General features: G+C 43.6%; 1 protein-coding gene across 2 annotated transcripts in view; it reads left to right on the plus strand.

The window, feature by feature from the left end:
• Positions 1-21350, plus strand: part of LOC139552783 (globoside alpha-1,3-N-acetylgalactosaminyltransferase 1-like) — a 45946-nt gene that overhangs the window by 963 nt on the left and 23633 nt on the right. For both annotated transcript variants that reach the window (XR_011670528.1, XM_071364824.1), the window contains exons 2-5: positions 10329-10383; positions 10481-10516; positions 11553-11624; positions 11971-12006. Coding sequence is in view for 1 of the 2 variants with exons in the window: in XM_071364824.1 (XP_071220925.1) it covers positions 10329-10383; positions 10481-10516; positions 11553-11624; positions 11971-12006 (199 nt within the window). In the remaining variant the exon portion in view is untranslated. The remainder of the gene's footprint in view (positions 1-10328; positions 10384-10480; positions 10517-11552; positions 11625-11970; positions 12007-21350) is intronic.

Raw genomic sequence — 21350 nt, forward strand, 5'->3', positions numbered from 1 at the left:
AGAGCTGGTTAGGCTGTTTTCATGTTATCCAGAGCTGGTTAGGCTGTTTTCATGTTATCCAGGGCTGGTTAGGGTGTTTTCATGTTATTCAGAGCTGGTTAGGCTGTTTTCATGTTATCCAGGGCTGGTTAGGCTGTTTTCATGTTATCCAGAGCTGGTTAGGCTGTTTTCATGTTATCCAGAGCTGGTTAGGCTGTTTTCATGTTATCCAGGGCTGGTTAGGCTGTTTTCATGTTATCCAGAGCTGGTTAGGCTGTTTTCATGTTATCAAATCAAATCAAATTTTATTAGTCACATACACATGGTTAGCAGATGTTAATGCGAGTGTAGCGAAATGCTTGTGCTTCTAGTTCCGACAATGCAGTAATAACCAACAGTAATCTAACCTAACAATTCCACACTACTACCTTACACACACACACAAGTGTAAAGGGATAAAGAATATGTACATAAAGATATATGGATGAGTGGTGGTACAGAACGGCATGGCAGATGCAGTAGATGGTATAGAGTACGGTATATACATATGAGATGAGTACTGTAGGGTATGTAAACATAAAGTGGCATAGTTTAAAGTGGCTAGTGGTACATGTATTGCATAAAGATGGCAAGATGCAGTAGATGATATAGAGTACAGTATATACATATGAGATGGGTAATGTAGGGTATGTAAACATTATATTAAGTGGCATTGTTTAAAGTGGCTAGTGGTACATTTTGACATAATTTCCATCAATTCCCATTTTTAAAGTGGCTGGAGTTGAGTCAGTATGTTGGCAGCGGCCGCTAAATGTTAGTGGTGGCTGTTTAACAGTCTGATGGCCTTGAGATAGAAGCTGTTTTTCAGTCTCTCGGTCCCTGCTTTGATGCACCTGTACTGACCTCGCCTTCTGGATGATAGCGGGGTGAACAGGCAGTGGCTTGGGTGGTTGTTGTCCTTGATGATCTTTATGGCCTTCCTGTGACATCGGGTGGTGTAGGTGTCCTGGAGGGCAGGTAGTTTGCCCCCGGGGGATGCGTTCTGCAGACCTCACTACCCTCTGGAGAGCCTTACGGTTGTGGGCGGAGCAGTTGCCGTACCAGGCGGTGATACAGCCCGACAGGATGCTCTCGATTGTGCATCTGTAGAAGTTTGTGAGTGCTTTTGGTGACAAGCCGAATTTCTTCAGCCTCCTGAGGTTGAAGAGGCGCTGCTGCGCCTTCTTCACGACGCTGTCTGTGTGGGTGGACCAATTCAGTTTGTCCGTGATGTGTACGCCGAGGAACTTAAAACTTTCCACCTTCTCCACTACTGACCCGTCGATGTGGATAGGGGGGTGCTCCCTCTGCTGTTTCCTGAAGTCCACAATCATCTCCTTTGTTTTGTTGACGTTGAGTGTGAGGTTATTTTCCTGACACCACACTCCGAGGGCCCTCACCTCCTCCCTGTAGGCCGTCTCGTCGTTGTTGGTGATCAAGCCTATCACTGTAGTGTCATCCGCAAACTTGATGATTGAGTTGGAGGCGTGCATGGCCACGCAGTCGTGGGTGAACAGGGAGTACAGGAGAGGGCTCAGAACGCACCCTTGTGGGGCCCCAGTGTTGAGGATCAGCGGGGTGGAGATGTTGTTACCTACCCTCACCACCTGGGGGCGGCCCGTCAGGAAGTCCAGGACCCAGTTGCACAGGGCGGGGTCGAGACCCAGGGTCTCGAGCTTGATGACGAGTTTGGAGGGTACTATGGTGTTAAATGCTGAGCTGTAATCGATGAACAGCATTCTCACATGGGTATTCCTCTTGTCCAGATGGGTTAGGGCAGTGTGCAGTGTGGTTGCGATTGCGTCGTCTGTGGACCTATTGGGTCGGTAAGCAAATTGGAGTGGGTCTAGGGTGTCCGGTAGGGTGGAGGTGATATGGTCCTTGACTAGTCTCTCAAAGCACTTCATGATGACGGAAGTGAGTGCTACGGGGCGGTAGTCGTTTAGCTCAGTTACCTTAGCTTTCTTGGGAACAGGAACAATGGTGGCCCTCTTGAAGCATGTGGGAACAGCAGACTGGGATAAGGATTGATTGAATATGTCCGTAAACACACCAGCCAGCTGGTCTGCGCATGCTCTGAGGACGCGGCTGGGAATGCCGTCTGGGCCTGCAGCCTTGCGAGGGTTAACACGTTTAAATGTTTTACTCACCTCGGCTGCAGTGAAGGAGAGCCCGCAGGTTTTGGTAGGGGGCCGTGTCAGTGGCACTGTATTGTCCTCAAAGCGGGCAAAAAAGTTGTTTAGCCTGTCTGGGAGCAAGACATCCTGGTCCTCGACGGGGCTGGTTTTCTTTTTGTAATCCGTGATTGACTGTAGACCCTGCCACATACCTCTTGTGTCTGAGCTGTTGAATTTCGACTCGATTTTGTCTCTGTACTGAGACTTGGCCTGTTTGATTGCCTTGCGGAGAGAATAGCTACACTGTTTGTATTCGGTCATGCTTCCGGTCACCTTGCCCTGGTTAAAAGCAGTGGTTCGCGCTTTCAGTTTCACGCGAATGCTGCCGTCAATCCACGGTTTCTGGTTTGGGAATGTTTTTATCGTTGCTGTGGGTACGACATCGTCAATGCACTTCCTAATGAACTCGCTCACCGAATCAGCATATTCGTCAATATTGTTGTTGGACGCGATGCGGAACATATTCCAATCTGCGTGATCGAAGCAGTCTTGAAGCGTGGATTCAGATTGGTCGGACCAGCGTTGAACAGACCTGAGCGCGGGAGCTTGTTGTTTGAGTTTTTGTTTGTAGGCTGGAATCAACAAAATGGAGTCGTGGTCAGCTTTTCCGAAAGGGGGGCGGGGGAGGGCCTTATAAGCGTCGCGGAAATTAGTATAACAATGGTCTAGTGTTTTTCCAGCCCTGGTAGCACAATCGATATGCTGATAGAATTTAGGGAGTTTTGTTTTTAGATTAGCCTTGTTAAAATCCCCAGCTACGATGAATGCAGCCTCAGGGTGTGTGGTTTCCAGTTTACAAAGAGTCAGATAAAGTTCGTTCAGGGCCATCGATGTGTCTGCTTGGGGGGGAATGTATACGGCTGTGATTATGATTGACGAGAATTCCCTTGGTAGATAATGCGGTCGACATTTGATTGTGAGGAGTTCTAGATCAGGTGAACAGAACGACTTGAGTTCTTGTGTGTTGTTATGATGATCACACCACTTCTCGTTAATCATAAGGCATACCCCCCCGCCCCTCTTCTTACCGGAAAGATGTTTGTTTCTGTCGGCGCGATGCATGAAGAAACCAGCTGGCTGCACCGACTCCGTTAGCGTCCCTTGAGTTAGCCATGTTTCCGTGAAGCAGAGCATGTTGCAATCCCTGATGTCTCTCTGGAATGCTACCCGTGCTCGGATTTCATCAACCTTATTGTCAAGAGACTGGACATTGGCGAGTAGTATGCTAGGGAGTGGAGCGCGATGTGCCCGTCTCCGAAGCCTGACCACGAGACCGCCACGTTTTCCCCTTTTTCGGCGTCGCACAGGGTCGCCGGCTGGGATCAGATCCATTGTATTGTGTGGAAGGCAAAACACTGGATCCGTTTCGGGAAAGTCATATTCCTGGTAGGAACGATGATGAGTTGACGTTAATCGTATATTCAGTAGTTCCTCCCGACTGTATGTAATGAAACCTAAGATTACCCGGGGTACCGATGTAAGAAATAACACGTAAAAAAACAAAATACTGCATATTTTCCAAGGAACACGAAGCGAGGCAGCCATCTCTTTTCGGCGCCGGAAGTAGGAGGTTAGGCTGTTTAGGCTGTTTTCATGTTATCCAGAGCTGGTTAGGCTGTTTTCATGTTATTCAGAGCTGGTTAGGCTGTTTTCATGTTATCCAGAGCTGGTTAGGCTGTTTTCATGTTATCCAGAGCTGGTTAGGCTGTTTTCATGTTATCCAGAGCTGGTTAGGCTGTTTTCATGTTATCCAGAGCTGGTTAGGCTGTTTTCATGTTATCCAGAGCTGGTTAGGCTGTGTTCATGTTATCCAGAGCTGGTTAGGTTGTTTTCATGTTATCCAGAGCTGGTTAGGCTGTTTTCATGTTATCCAGAGCTGGTTAGGCTGTTTTCATGTTATCCAGAGCTGGTTAGGCTGTTTACATGTTATCCAGAGCTGGTTAGGCTGTGTTCATGTTATCCAGAGCTGGTTAGGCTGTGTTCATGTTATCCAGAGCGTTGGTGACTAACTGCTGCTGGCAACAATTTAATGGCGCTTTTTGCCGATGTTTACTGACACCAGCCTTATTCAACAGGTGATGCGCATTCATAAATTCATCAGTTATTCTGCTCTTTGGCACGCAGATGACAGTGCTCTGAAATCGGAGTAGATAGCCAGAGTGAATTTCCGAACCCGAATATACAGTGAGCTCCAAAAGTATTGGGACTGTAGCTAGGTTTCCATCCAATTGGTGACAGATTTGTATGCTAATATTCTAAAATCCGCATAAAGAAAATAGGTGCATTTAATCACCAGTGGTGTGTTTCCACCAAATGGAATTGTTGCAGTCAGTGCATGATGACATAGTGCACACAAAATGTGACCAACTGGCTTGAATTTATGTAGCAAAATTTGAAATTGTGTTTTTTACATTGGATAAAAGTAGAGAGTCAGAGCTATAAAATGGTATATCAACACTACCGTTGAGGTTCAATGGGAAAGTAATTCTGATTTGAAAATGGATAAACTTGTAACCATAGTTATAAGAAAATTGCCCTTGAATGTGATACTGGAGAGCTCTTCTTTGTCTAGCACCCATTCAGCATCGTCCACACCCTCTTAATCCTTAGCCCCACCCATCTCTTTAAGGATTCACATGTGAGGCCATGTGCTAAACAGAGGGAGTGCAGTAGTGTACTGAACAACCAAAGATTTCATGACTAAATGCTGGTTTATACTACGTCTATCGACATGTCTGTAGACAGTTGTCGCAGTGACATCATGAACATTCTATTGTCGTCTGACATCAAACTTGTCATTGTCGTTATTAAAAAGTATAACCAGAAAAATGACAGGCTGCATGACATCAGCAGCCTGGTGGTCCAAAATATCATAACTGGTGTATTTTAACACCAATAAGTCCATCTATTTCAAAATGAATTTAGTAAATGTCAATTTTGACACCAATAAGTCCATCTATTTCAAAATGAATTTAGTAAATATCAATCTAGTAAAACAGGGAACTTTCTAACCTATGTTTTGGTTAGTTTCTAGCTAGTTAGCTAATGTTAAGTAAGCTGGACAGTTCAAATAATGGCCATATTTGTATTCATTATTACAGGAAAATAAACTCACAACAAGATCATTATTTACAAGTTAATGGTGAGTTAATTACAGAAAATAGCTTACGTTTGTGAGTGTGATGAAATAAAAGCAAGGCATTCTACTGGACAATTTTAGAACTTGGACACTGTCTTGTTGGCCTAATGTTATATCCTAATTTGACTTTTGTGCAGGTCATGTTGTTCTTCACATTACCATCTCTGGTAAACACGCTATATATCAAATAAAATCTACATTTATTTGTCACATGGACAAGATACAGAAGGTGTAAATGGTACAGTGAATTTTTTGCATAGTAGAGTCTTTTTGTTTACAAATCTAGCTGGCTAACAATCAACCATTATCCCAACTCATAACGTTACAACTCTGCATGAATCTACACATAGCTATAACTAACCAACTAGGTTCAATGTTAGCCAGCTAGCTAACATTAGGCTATAACTATTAATGCAAATGGCTCTGAGATACGAATAATATTACTACACAGATAATGCTCGTAACGGTTCAATGCCATCCAGCCAGCTAACAGTACGCTTTTACTTGCAATGAAAATTACTTTCTAACAAAATTAGAAACGTATTATATCTGAAAATGTAGCTAACTAGACTTTCCTACCTGTATACATGTATGAACACTTCTCCATCTCTGTCACAGATGACATGTTTGCCCTTAGTTTGAAGATGTCACTCGGAGACAGGTGTTTTTTGCAGTTCTTTGTGATATCTTTAAAAAAGCAGCGTTAGAAAGGGTTAGCTACACATGCTGAGCAGCTCATGTTATAGACAGAAGCATTCTACATGGCAGACCAATCAGAACTCATCCTTCGGCATGTCCAGCCCATCCATTATCTCAGCCAATCATGGCTAGCGGGAAGGTTCCTGTATTTTTCAGTGGCTCAACCAACTTGGCTCGTAATTGAACAATTTTATTTGTATTTACAGATGGCATACACGTTTGTTATTAAGGCGCATTAAAGTTCACATGTTCCAAAAGGCATTTCTGCCCAAAAGATGCATTTTGATTTAAAACAAAATTACATTCAAATGCCTCTCCTGTGAAGTGACATACGGTTAGTTTCCTGAATCGAGTCACACATGTACTTAAGCTTTTATGTACCAAATACAAATCTAAAGTTCATTGAGTTTCAATTATTTATAAACACATCAACATTAATTTGGATGCTACCATGATTAAGGATAGTCCTGAATTAATTGTGAATAATGATGAGTGAGAAAGTTAGACACACAAATACACTACCTGACCAAATGTTTGTGGACACCTGCTCATTCAACATTTCATTCCAAAAATCATGGGCCTTACTATGGAGTTTCCCCCCCCCCCTTTGCTGCTATAACAGCCTCCACTTTTCTGGGAAGGCTTTCCTCTAGATGTTGGAACATTTGTTGTGGGGACTTGCTTCCATTCAGCCACGAGCGTTAGTGAGGTCTGGCACTGATGTTGGGCAATTAGGCCTGGCTCGCAGTCGGCGTTCCAATTCATCCCAAAGTTGTTTGATGGAGCTGAGGTCAGGGCTCTGAGCAGGCCAGTCAAGTTTCTCCACACTAATCTTGACAAAGCATTTCTATTTGGACCTCGCTTTGTGCACGGGGGCATTGTCATGCTGAAAAAGGAAAGGGCCTTCCCTAAACTGTTGCCACAAAGTTTGAAGCATATAAACTGTCTAGAATGTCATTGTATGCTGTAGCGTTAAGATTTCCCTTCACTGGAACTAAGGTGCCTAGCCCGAACCATGAAAAACAGCCCCAGACCACTATTCCTGCTCCACCAAACTTTACAGTTGGCACTATGCATTTGGCAAGTAGCGTTCTCCTGGCATCCACCAAACCCAGATTTGTCCATCGGACTGGCAGATGGTGAAGCGTGATTCATCACTCCAGAAAACGCATTTCCACTGCCCCAGAGTCCAATGGCAGTCCGACTGACTGTGACGTTTCTATTGGTCACAAAATAATCAGAAACTTTTGTGACTACTTTAATACACATATAAGATCATTTTTCCCAATACTTTTGGTCCCCTAAAATGGGGTGACTATGTACAAAAAGTGCTGTAATTTCTAAACGGTTGACCTGATATGGATGAAAATGACCTGATATGGATGAAAATATCCTCAAACTATAGCTGACAGTCTGCACTTTGTCCTCACTGTATTATTTCAAGTGCTGGAGTAAAGAGCCCCCAAAAAATGTGTCACTGTCCCAATGTTTGAGCTCACTGTATACAATGTATTTGGAAAGCATTCAGAGCCCTTTACTTTTTCCACATTTTGTTATGTTACAGCCTTATTCTAAAATGTATTAAATTGTTTTTTCCCCTCATCAATCTACACACAACACCCCATGATGACAAAGCAAAAACAGGTTTTTAGAAATGTTTGCAAATGTATAAAAACATTTTTTGTTGAAATATTACATTTTTATAACTATTCAGACCCTTTACTCAGTACTTTGTTGAAGTACCTTTAGCAGCGATTACAGCCTCTAGTCTTCTTGGGTATGACGCTACAAGCTTGGCACACCTGTATTTGGGGAGTTTCTTCCATTATCTTCTCTATATATCCTCTCAAGCTTTGTCAGATTGGATGGGGAGAGTCACTGTTCCCAACTTCTTCCATTTAATAATAATTTACAAGGACGGCCTACACCGGCCAAACCCAGACGATGCTGGGCCAATTGTGCGACGCCCTAGGGGACTCCCAATCACGGCCGGTTGTGATACAGCCTGGATCATGTCCAATCAATTAAATTTACCACAGGTGGACTCCAATCAAGTTGTAGAAACATCTCAAGGATGATCAATGGAAACAGGATGCACCTGAGCTCAATTTCGAGTCTTATAGCAAAGGGTCTGAATACTTACGGAAATACAATTTCTAAAAACCTGTTTTCGCTTTGTCATTATGGGGTATTGTGTGTAGATTGATGAGAGAAAAAAAACGATTTAATACATTTTAGAATAAGGCTGTAACGTAACAAAATGTGGAAAAAGTCAAGGGATCTGAATACTTTCCGAATGCACTGTATATGGCTCTGGCTATGTGAAACAGGTGTTGGACATGTCTTCACACAACCAAGCATTTAAGACCATCTTTTTTTAATGACTAACTGCTTCAATCGGCCCCAGGGGCATACATGGGTTAGGTGTCGAATGTTGTAAGATTGGATATTCAGGATGTGGCTTGCATTGAGATGCTTGTCTCAGGAAAATAATCATTAAAAAAACGAAATTAAAGTTTTGTTATTTTCATATTGAAATATGTGTAAAAATCTATATTCCCTGTGGTGAATCTGTAGATCTCCGTGTAAATGTAAAGTGAGGCCTTTGGGCAGCACTCAGCTTTAGTATGCTATTAATTCAGAGAGTAACCAGGTTTCCATCCAACCTTTTCATTTGAGTAAAGGCAGGCACAATGTTTACAGAAACATTTTCAGTAAACTTTCCTAATTTCGACATAACCAAATATGCTAGACAAGGTGGGATATTTTTGTGTCGGAAAAGGAATGATGCAACATTAAAGTGAATTATGCAAATGTTGGTGGAAATGCTTTTATTCACAAATATTGATATAATAACAGTCATATCAAAGTAAATTTGAAGTCACATGTTGTGTGGTCCTCCCACTACGACTTGTCGGGAAACCATGCAATTTACCAGGCTACAGATAAACCCTCCTGTTGTGTTCCTGAATGGGCATGTGCCTGAACTCAATTTTATACACTAATTGTAGTCTTACCCATTAATTTCTAATTCCCGGTCCTTTTTGACCGGGAACACCACAGGTGTACAAAAGTTAAATAAAACACCCAAAATGTAATGAAAATCATCAACATGTATTTTGTGTGTTCAGATGCCCTGTGTGGACAAAGTCATGGAACCTTATGACAATCAGATTAAATGAACTACATTTTTCAGAGAGAAAACTTGTAAATGGGTCCAATTGGACCGGAACACAGCAGGAGGGTTAAATAAATGATGATGAACTTCACAGAGAGGTGAAAGTTCAAGGCGATGAGCTTGATGCTCCTTTCCAATAAATATTGAGGGTGTTATTCTGGTGACATGATCATCAATGCTTGTCTGCTATTTGACAAATAAAAATAATCTATCTTTTTTGTCCAAAATAATCTCATCATGTAAACTAAATGTGCGCTCTGGCCAACTCTTCACTGCGCACTGTTGGCTAGAGCGCATGTATAGCCTTCATTATGAGATTATTATGGACAAAAGAGCTGGAGAATTTTCATTTTCATGTGCACAGTATAAACAGTAACGCAACCTTTTTTTATAATGCGAAAACCACCGGTAGAGTTGAAAATGCGACACATTGGAATTTAATCACAAAAGCTATTTTTATGTGCACAACGTCATCACGCACGGCCTTTTATCTGCAACAAGTTGATTTAATTAGAAACTTCTGTGGTGGGAAAATGCACATATAGTTTTTTTTGTAGATTTTAGAACATTTCCATGAAAATCTATAGCCAATTGGATGGAAACCTAGCTAGTGTAGGTGTGCGTGCATTTGGTACAAGTGACAGTTTGGGCCAAATTATAAAGTGATTTGTTTATTTATTTTAGATCTAAAGAAAGCTGTTGCGGTCTATTCGGTGCCTGCACTCATTGAAAGCATTCAAATATTATGAAACTCCTGAACACCTAATAAGGCTATCAATCAATGTTGTTTTTTGTTCTCCTGCTCTTGATTTAGGGAAAGGAGATACCTAGTCAGCTGTACAACTGAATGCATTCAACTGAAATCAGTCTTCCACTTTAACCCAACTTTCGGTTACTGGCCCAACCACCTACCCACCTGGCTGTGTGTGTGTGTGTGTGTGTGTGTGTGTGTGTGTGTGTGTGTGTGTGTGTGTGTGTGTGCATTATATTGTTTTATATTGTATTGCATTATAATTACCATAAAATATAGTTACAGTACTTCTTATTTAGCAGAAATTAATTTTCCTTTATCTCATATTGTTGGTTGTTAATGACAGTTTTTTTCCTTCTTCTCCAGAGCGTGAACACTGGCTACTTACTTTAGTAATGGCTGGGGGAATGGTTCTCTGCTGGTAATGACATTTGAGAAGCTGTAGCCTACATTTGAACTTTTGTTTTGTTTTTATTGTCATCACGATTGTTTCATTTTTTTTATTCTCCTCATCAAAGGCTTGTCTTCTCACGCTGCGCATCTGTCTCTCTCAAGTAAGAAAACATGTATTACAATGCTGGGTGAAAGCTGTGCTGTAAGGTGTGGCTACATTTTAGTGTAGGAGTGGAATGACTGCACAATGAAAGGGCAGAGTGAACCGGCTAAACTGCTTTTAATTTTTTTTTACCCTGTAGATAGAATCCTCTATGGCGCTGTCTTACAAATTCCATTGTTTGATAATGACAACACAAACAAAAAAACATGTTCTATAATGTATTTAGTGTTTTCATTTTATCAGACACTCTTATCCAGATTGAGTTACAGTAGTGAGTGCATACAATTTTGTACTTTTGTTCCCCCCCGCCATGGGAATCAAACCCACTAACCTGGTTGTGGCATTACAAGCGGTGTGCTCTACCAACTGAGTCACATAGGTGTTCATGTGGTATGGCAACCCAGATGGCACACTTTTCTCTTATTTATTTATTTAGTTTCATATACTGCACTAATTTAACATAGTGGTGGTCCTGTGTTGCTTAGTTGGCAGAACATGGTGCTTGCAACGCCGAGTATCATGGGTTTGATTCCCGCTGGGCCACCCATACAAAAATAAATGCATGCATGATTTGGATAAAAGTGTCTGCTAAATGGCATATATATTATTTTACATGGATAAGACTAGGATTACTCAACTATGGACTGGAATACCCCACTCTGCCTCCAAGGTGTCTAGTTAGACACCTTCTTCTGCATAAACAGAATTATCTCTGTTTTATTACATTTTTGGTCATTTAGCAGACACTCTTATCCAGAGGAACTTACAGTAGTGAGACCATACATGTTCATACTGGTCCCCTGTGGGAATCAAGCCAACAACCCTGGCATTGCAAACGTCATGCTCTACTACCTCTTTTCTGTCTGTCTGTCTGTCTGTCTGTCTGTCTGTCTGTCTGTCTGTCTGTCTGTCTGTCTGTCTGTCTGTCTGTCTGTCTGTCTGTCTGTCTGTCTGTCTGTCTGTCTGTCTGTCTGTCTGTCTGTCTGTCTGTCTGTCTGTCTGTCTGTCTGTCTGTCTGTCTGTCTGTCTGTCAGTGAAGGTCTCAGTGAGTATGTGGAGGGGTTAACATGGCGCCAGGTGAATCACCAGGTTGTGCTGAATCACAGGTGAGTGAGTACGTGTGGGCACGCAGTGTACTCTTTATACTATTAGTACATTTGTATTACTTAATCAACCAACCGTAGCCTGGTCCCAGATCTGTTTGTGCCATCATGTCAACTCCTTTTCATCCCAAACATGAAAAGGAGTGGCATCATGTCAACTCCTTTCCATCCCAAACATGACAAGGAGTGGCATCATGTCAACTCCTTTCCATCATTGGCATAACAAGAAGTGGCATGATGGCACAAACAGACTGGTTCACCAAGCAAGTCTTAGCTTTCAACATTTTTATTATTATCTCAGTGCCAGTCTGTTTCTGCAAAAAGTAAACGTGCTCCCCGTGTTTTTCAGATTACAGAGCAATCAAGCCAAGCTTATGGAACCAGTGTAAGTGGCAGCACATGCAGACGACAGCTTTACAATAGAGCTGTATTCTATTGTTTGAATTTGATATTATATTTTAAACCGGGTGGTTCGAGCCCTGAATGCTGATTGGCTGAAAGCCATGGTATGACAATGTAATTTAATTTTTACTGTTCTAAATACGTTGGTAATCAGTTTATAATAGCAATAAGGCTCCTCGTGGTTTGTAATGTATGGCAAATATACTCCGGCTAAGGGCTGTATCCAGGCACTACGCGTTGCGTTGCGCTTAAGAACAGCCCTTAGCCGTGGTATATTGGCCATATACCACACCCCCTTGTGCCTTATTGCTTAATTACTGTACACCATTATGGTAAATACTATGTAGTACATACTTGCTTGATAACGTACTTCATAATGTCTTTTCCTGAAGTGCTACCACTATTGGATGTTTATCTTGATGATTATGTTAAGTGACTTTGGGTGTTTCAAATCAAATCAAACTTTATTGGTCACATTACCGTCTCTGGTAAACACACTATCGCAAATAAAATAAAACATTTATTTGTCACATGCACAGGATACAGAAGGTGTAAATGGTACAGTGAAATAATGATACTTGATACTTGCATAGTGGAGTCATTTGTTTAGACATGTAGATGGCCAGACAGCTAGCTAGCTAGCTAAACAATGAACCACAATAACAACTCATACCACTGTGCATGAATCTGCAGGTAGCTAAAGCTAAACAAATCAGTTTAGTGTTAGCTAGCTAGTTAACATTAGCCTATAACTTGCAATGCAAATAGCTTTCTGAGATACAAATAATATTACTGCACAGATCATACATGTAACGTTAGCTAGCAAGCCAGCCAGCTAACGTTAGCTAGCTAACAATATGCTTAAACTTGCAATGAAAATGACTTTCTGACAAAATTTGAAATGTATAATATCTGAAAATGTTAACCATGTACATGGATGAATGCTTCACCCTCTCTGTCATGTATCCCACGGTTGCCCTTAGTTTGAAGATGTAATCCGGAGACAGATGTTTAATACAACAGCCTTCTGTGTTCTCTTTCAACTCTCTGCATTTGGCAATAATCTCTCTGCTTCCACCAGGCATTCCACTGATTTCAAAACTCGGTTAACTTCTTCCATGATAACAAAACTATTGATCGCCGTTTCTTCCCCATTACTGTCATCAGAAGGCTCTACAATGTCTGGTTCAATGAAAAAGTTTTGACCTAAATCAGGCATTTCCTCATCGTCTGATTCATTTTCAGAAACGGAGAGAGTCAACATTGGCATGATTGTCCTCCAGAAAGTAGTCCATCGCAACTTTTTATTTTTCCTTTCTTCTTGATCTTTGTCGTTAGTGTTATTAACTTCCGGCCAGCAATGTGAGTGCAGTAGCAACACGTTTTCAGTTTTCATGACATCTTAAAAAAACAAAACAGTGGTAGAAAGGATTATCCACACATACTGAGCAGCTCATGTTATAGACAGAAGCATGCTACATGGCAATTTTTAGGTCCTTCCTCTGACAACGCCTGGTATAGAGGTCCTGGATGGCAGGGAGCTTGGCCCCAGTGACGTACTGGGCTGTACTCACTACCCCCTGTAGCGCCATGCGGTCAGATGCCGAGTTGTTGCCATACCAAGCAGTGATGCAGCCAGTAGTCAGGGGGCCCATGCCAAATCTTGTCAGCCTCCTGAGAGGGAAGAGGCGTTGTTGTGCCCTCCTGAGAGGGAAGAGGCGTTGTTGTGCCCTCTTCACGACTGTGTTGTTGTGTTTGGACCATGATAGGTCCTTAGTGATGTGAACACCAAGGAACTTGAAGCTCCCGACCGTCTCCACTACAGCCCCATCAATGTGAATGGGGGCGTGTACGGCACTCCATTCCTGTGGTCCACGATCAGCTCCTTTGTCTTGCTGACGTTGAGAGAGAGAGAGGTTGTTGTCCTGGCACCACACAGCCAGGTCTCTCATTGTCGTCGGTGAATAGGCTTACCACCGTCGTGTCGTCAGCAAACTTAATGATGGTGTTGGAGTTGTGTGCAGCCACGCAGGTTGGGTGAACAGGCAGTACAGAAAGTGCCTAAGCACGCACCCCTGAGGGGCCCCCGTGTTGAGGGTCAGCTTGGCGGATGTGTTGCTGTCTACCCTCACCACCTGGGGGCAGCCCGTCAATGTCCAGATTCCAGTTGCAGAGGGAGGTGTTCAGTCCCAGGGTCCTTAGCTTAGTGATGAGCTTGGAGGGTACTATGGTGATGAATGCTGAGCTGTAGTCAATTAACAGCCTTCTCACGTACAGTGGGGAGAACAAGTATTTGATACACTGCCGATTTTGCAGGTTTTCCTACTTACAAAGCATGTAGAGGTCTGTAATTTTTATCATAGGTACACTTCAACTATGAGAGACGGAATCTAAAACAAAAATCCAGAAAATCACATTGTATGATTTTTAAGTAATTAATTTGCATTTTATTGCATGACATAAGTATTTGATACATCAGAAAAGCAGAACTTAATATTTGGTACAGAAACCTTTGTTTGCAATTACAGAGATCATACGTTTCCTGTAGTTCTTGACTAGGTTTGCACACACTGCAGCAGGGATTTTGGCCCACTCCTCCCTACAGATCTTCTCCAGATCCTTCAGGTTTCGGGGCTGTCGCTGGGCAATACGGACTTTCGGCCCCCTCCAATGATTTTCTATTGGGTTCAGGTCTGGAGACTGGCTAGGCCACTCCAGGACCTTGAGATGCTTCTTACGGAGCCACTCCTTAGTTGCCCTGGCTGTGTGTTTCGGGTCGTTGTCATGCTGGAAGACCCAGCCACGACCCATCTTCAATGCTCTTACTGAGGGAAGGAGGTTGTTGGTCAAGATCTCGCGATACATGGCCCCATCCATCCTCCCTTCAATATGGTGCAATCGTCCTGTCCCCTTTGCAGAAAAGCATCCCCAAAGAATGATGTTTCCACCTCCATGCTTCACGGTTGGGATGGTGTTCTTGGGGTTGTACTCATCCTTCTATTCCTCCAAACACGGCGAGTGGAGTTTAGAGCAAAAAGCTCTATTTTTGTCTCATCAGACCACATGACCTTCTCCCATTCCTCCTCTGGATCATCCAGATGGTCATTGGCAAACTTCAGACGGGCCTGGACATGCGCTGGCTTGAGCAGGGGGACCTTGCGTGCGCTGCAGGATTTTAATCCATGACGGCGTAGTGTGTTACTAATGGTTTTCTTTGAGACTGTGGTCCCAGCTCTCTTCAGGTCATTGACCAGGTCCTGCCGTGTAGTTCTGGGCTGATCCCTCACCTTCCTCATGATCATTGATGCCCCACGAGGTGAAATCTTGCATGGAGCCCCAGACCGAGGGTGATTGACCGTCATCTTGAACTTCTTCCATTTTCTAATAATTGCGCCAACAGTTGTTTCCTTCTCACCAAGCTGCTTGCCTATTGTCCTGTAGCCCATCCCAGCCTTGTGCAGGTCTACAATTTTATCCCTGATGTCCTTACACAGCTCTCTGGTCTTGGCCATTGTGGAGAGGTTGGAATCTGTTTGATTGAGTGTGTGGACAGGTGTCTTTTATACAGGTAACGAGTTCAAACAGGTGCAGTTAATACAGGTAATGAGTGGAGAACAGGAGGGCTTCTTAAAGAAAAACTAACAGGTCTGTGAGAGCCGGAATTCTTACTGGTTGGTAGGTGATCAAATACTTATGTCATGCAATAAAATGCAAATTAATTATTTAAAAATCATACAATGTGATTTTCTGGATTTTTGTTTTAGATTCCGTCTCTCACAGTTGAAGTGTACCTATGATAAAAATTACAGACCTCTACATGCTTTGTAAGTAGGAAAACCTGCAAAATCGGCAGTGTATCAAATACTTGTTCTCCCCACTGTAGGTGCTCCATTTGTCCAGCTGGGAAAGGGCAGTGTGGAGTGCAATCGAGATTGCGTCATCTGTGGATCTGTTGGGTCAGTGTTCGAGTTGTAGTGGGTCCAGGGTGTCTGGGATGATGGTGTTGATGTGAGCCATGACCGTCCTTTTAAAGCATTTCATGGCTACAGATGCGAGTGCTTCGGGCGATAGTCATTTAGATAGGCGTTCTTGGGCGCAGGGACTATTGTGGTCTGCTTGAAATGTAGATGTTACAGTCTGGATCAGGGAGAGGTTGAAAATGTCAGTGAAGACACTTGCCAGCTGGTCAGCTCATGGTCTGAGTACGAGTCCTGGTTATTGTTCTGACCCTGCGAGCTTTTGAATGTTAATCTGTTTAAAGGTCTTACATCTGCTACGGAGAGTGTGATCACACAGTCGTCCGGAATATCTGGTGCTCTCATGCATGGTTCTGTGTTTTAAGCTACAAAGACCAAACGTTGAAATTTGCAGACTGACTCAAATTAGACTACATTAACACAGCTTTGTCCAACCATTCATATACATTTATTTGGTAAAAATGTATTATTTTCCCTCGACTCCAACCGCATTCAATGCATTGGTGGAGCTATGTCTACATAAGGGTCATACATTTTTTTTAAATCACAAAAGCTCAGAGGAAGGCCTTGAGGCTGATATGTGAAGCTTATTAAAGACCAGGGATACTATCAAGAGCAGTGATACTATCAAGAGCAGTGATACTATCAAGAGCAGTGATACTATCAAGAGCAGTGGTGATACTATCAAGAGCAGTGGTGATACTATCAAGAGCAGTGGTGATACTATCAAGAGCAGTGGTGATACTATCAAGAGCAGTGGTGATACTATCAAGAGCAGTGATACTATCAAGAGCAGTGGTGATACTATCAAGAGCAGTGGTGATACTATCAAGAGCAGTGGTGATACTATCAAGAGCAGTGATACTATCAAGAGCAGTGTGCAGGTTTCTTATTTTTTCTCATATTTTTCAACTGTTACCATGGCGCTTAATGAACTAATGAAAGATTCAGAGACAACTCAGTAATGAACGTTTCTATAGAAAACTGAGTGTTGATCCCACACAGGTGTTTCAAAGGGATATATTCTCTAATCTGCGGCGCTATTAAATAACCTTATCTCAAAACCAGAATATGAATACATTTACTGCAAATGTGACATACATCCATGCTTGTACATTTTGCCCGAAATTACACAAATCTAAAACACAACAAGGCAACTATCCAGGCAGACCAGTGGTTGCAGGAATAGGCTCAATGCTAGAGCCATTGTCGAACTTCGTAGACTCTTTTATTAAAACTCATGTGCAAGCATTGCCATCATATGTGAAAGACTCTTTAGACTTCATAAACAAGATCTCACCAATAACGGGTTTAACAGAAGACTGTATTTTGGTCACATTAGATGTCGAGAGTCTATATACCAGCATTCCCCATGTGGGGGGGCTGGCAGCACTAGCACACTATTTGGGGGACAGAGATACTAACGAATACCTACCAACCCAACTTTTATTCTAGAGCTGGCTGAATATGTTTTGAAGTATAACTATTTCAGGTCTGATAATGAATTCTATCTCCAAACGAATGGATCATAGATGGGCTCCACATTCGCTCCGAGCTATGCTAACCTTTATGTGGGTCTTTTTGAAGAACGTTTTGTTAATAATGAAAACAAAATAAATTTTTTAATAAAGTGGTATTGATATATTGACGACATGTTTTGCATATGGGGAGGAACGGGAAAGGAGCTGTCAGATTTTATGGCATTTCTCAACGACATTGAGCCCAATCTCAAATTCACTCTTGAATGTGACACTAAATGTGTTCATTACCTCAATGTGTGAATTGAGAAATCAAATGGAACCATGTTTACAACTCTGTATAGAAAAGAAACGGACAGAAATACTCTATTACAGGGGAAAGCTTCCACCCGGAGCCATTAAAAAGAGGACTTCCTAGAAGGCAGTTTTTCAGACTGCGCCGTATGGCCAGAAACACACCCTTGAGTTTGAAATAGTTGAGGCTAGTCAACAGCCATTACTGTCAGGTTCTACATGCGAGCGCCTCGGGGTTATTAACTTCACCATCCCAGCTGATCTTAACATTATAGACAAAGTCCAGGCTGGGCCCCTGAGCAAGGAGACACTCCTAAGCAAGTACCATGATGTCTTCAACGCACCGGTCGAGTCAGTTCCCGGGGAATTCCACTTTGAGTTGGACGCAGCAATCCAGCCTGTCCAGTGTGCACCCCGCAATGTACCAGTGGCCATGAAAGCAGCTACGAAGGCTCAGCTTGACAAATACGAAGCAGATGGCCACATGATATCCGTCACTGAGCCTACAGACTGGATAAGTAATATGGTTATCGTCAAGAAACCAGACAAGCTACGGATATGCAATGATCCTAAACACCTCAACCGGGCTCTGCGACGTTCACATTACGTTATGCACATTACGTTGGAGGATGTTCTTTACAAGCTCCCAAAGGCCAGAGTCTTCACGCTCGTGGATGCCAGAGATGCCTTCCTGCAGTGCAAGCTCGACGAGCCCAGCAGCTACATGACCACCTTTTGGACACCCTGGGGCAGGAAGAGGTGGTTGAAGCTCCCGTTTGGGGTATCCGTGGCTCCAGAGGTGTATCAGCGGAAACAGCACGAGCTGTTGATGGGACTCAGTGGCGTGGAACTCATAGCAGATGACATCCTCGTAGTGGGCTGTGGGGACAGTGATGAGGAGGTAGAATGTGACCATGACGCCAAGCTGCTGGCCCTGGTGGTCAGATGCAGACAGGTCAAGCTAAGGCTAAGCATAAAAAAGCTTCAGTTTAAAGTGCCAGAGGTCCGCTTTCATGGACACATCTTGTCCTCCACCGGATTGAAGGCGGATCCTGAAAAAGTGAAGGCTGTCTTGGAAATGCCCCACCCATCTGACGTGAAGGGAGTGCAGCGCTTCGTCGGATTCGTCACCTACCTGGCCAAATTCTTACCGCGGCTCTCTGTAGTGTGTGAGCCACTAAGGAGGCTCATGGACAAGGACGCCATCTGGCATTGGCTCCCAAAACATGACACAGCGGTGAGGGAAATAAAACAACTGGTCACCCAGACACCTGTACTGCGATACTACAATGTGTCAAAACCTGTCACGATTCAGAGTGACTCAAGCCAGTATGGACTTGGCTGTTGCCTCATGCAGGAGGGCCAGCCTGTGGCATTCGCCTCTAGGGCACTCACCCCAACAGAGCAGAACTATGCCCAGATAGAGAAGGAGTGCCTCAGCATTGTGTTTGCATGTCAACGCTTCCACCACTACCTGTACGGGCGCGACAATATTACCGCAGAGACAGATCACAAGCCCCTTATTGCTATATTCAGCAAGCCTCTTCTGAATGCCCCAAAATGACTGCAGAGCATGCTATTGGCCCTACAAAACTACAACCTCAAGGTGGTGTATAAGCCAGGGCCAGAGATGTATGTGAGTGACACGCTCAGCAGGGCTACTGCATCAGGCACTTACACACGCTCCATGCATGAACAACACGCAGTGTGCAGCTTACAAACAGAGCAAGTGGATGTTGAACACATCAACCAGGCTGACTACCTCAATGTTACGGACCAGAGCCTTATACAAATCAGACAGCACACAGACAGGGACGGACAACTCCAGGCATTGAGGTCTGTGATTCTGATGGGCTGGCCCGACTGCAAGGAAGAAACTGCTTTAGCCGTCAGAGAATATTGGCCAGTCAAAGAGGAGCTCAGTGTTCAAAACGGAGTAATATTCAAGGGTCAGACAGTCGTTATTCCCCGATCTCTGCGCCCTGAGATGTTGGCGCGTGTGCACTCAAGTCACATAGGAAGTGAGGCCTGTTACAGACAAGCACGTGACACACTGTATTGGCCAGGAATGCAGAGTGAAATCAAAGACTATGTCAGGAAATGCACAATCTGCAATGAATATGCCAGTGAGCAACAGAGAGAGACGATGATGTCCCACCAGCTACCGATGCGCCCCTGGCAGATAGTAAGTCTAGATCTCTTCCAGCACAGTGGCAAAGACTTTCTGCTGGTAGTCGATCATTACTCAGACTTTTGGGAGATTGACCTCCTCCCCGGCCTCTCAGCAGAGACAAAGATCAAACGCTGCAAGGCTCAGTTTGCCCGCTATGGCCAGCCAGATAGGGTAATTTCAGACAATGGACCCCAATTCTCCGGAGTTGAGTTCCGAAAATTTGCTGCAGGATGGGAATTCGAACACGTCACTTCATCACCACGTCACCCAAAAGCTAATGGGAAGGCGGAGTCCGCAGTAAAAATCGCAAAGAACCTCTGCAAAAAGGCTCTGCGAGAGGGCAAAGATGCCTGGAAAGCAATCCTGCAGTGGGACAATACCCCGACATAAGGCATGGATAGCAGCCCGGCCCAGCGCCTCATGGCACGGCGCTTAAAAGCAGCTCTGCCAGTAGCCAGCACTCTCCTGGAGCCATGTGTGGTGACAGACGTGCTGGTGAAGCTACGTCACAGAAGACAGGTCTCCAAGTTCATCTACGACAAATCAGCAAAAGAGTTACCTGAGCTCAGGGTGGGTGAAACGGTGCGAATGAAGCCACTACCAGGGGCCTGGACGGGCCTCTGGAGACTCGGATCTTGTGTACAGAAAGTGGCACCACGCTCCTACTTGGTCGAAGTGAATGGATCACTGTACCGTCACAACAGGGTTGACCTTCGGATTGCTGAGCCAGCACCTACTCAGAACCCTGATGGTCAAAGGGGTCGCATGACAAAAGACGGAACCCCAGCAAGTCACATGGGGCCTGAGGCCTGCTGAATTTCAGAATCCACCACTTATTGTATATAGGAGGGGTCGCAATTTACGCGATAAATTGGTCCATGCCAACTGCCAGCCAGAAAATAAAATCAGCCAAGCTCTTTTACGCCCTCTTCCGAATGGTATCTATAAATGCAGAGGTTGCGCATAGTGCAACAATGTGACGAAGTGTGAATGTTTCTGCCACCCACATACAGGAAAACGGTTCCAAATAAATTACATTATTACGTGCTCCACCACCCATGTTATCTAAATTATTAAATGTCCATTTGGGCTGTGCTATGGAGGTAAAACCTCTCGTTCTCTCAAACAGATAATCAGTAAACATAAAAATTCAATTTGGAGAAACGACAGGGATTATCCAGTCGCAGTACATTTGAATGACCTAAAACATGACATTTCTACCTTTTTTAGATTGTGTGATTTTTGTGGCATAGAGAAAGTTAAGATATCAGACAGGGGAGGTGATATAAATAATACTCTGAGCAAAAGAGAATGTTTTGGGATTTTCACCCTCATTGAGATGTACCCAATGATTTATGAAAACTCGCTTGGTACTGTAGATCATGTCTTCATTGTGGTTTTACAG

Source organism: Salvelinus alpinus, chromosome 24 (genome assembly GCF_045679555.1).
Source record: "Salvelinus alpinus chromosome 24, SLU_Salpinus.1, whole genome shotgun sequence".
NCBI lineage: Eukaryota > Metazoa > Chordata > Actinopteri > Salmoniformes > Salmonidae > Salvelinus > Salvelinus alpinus.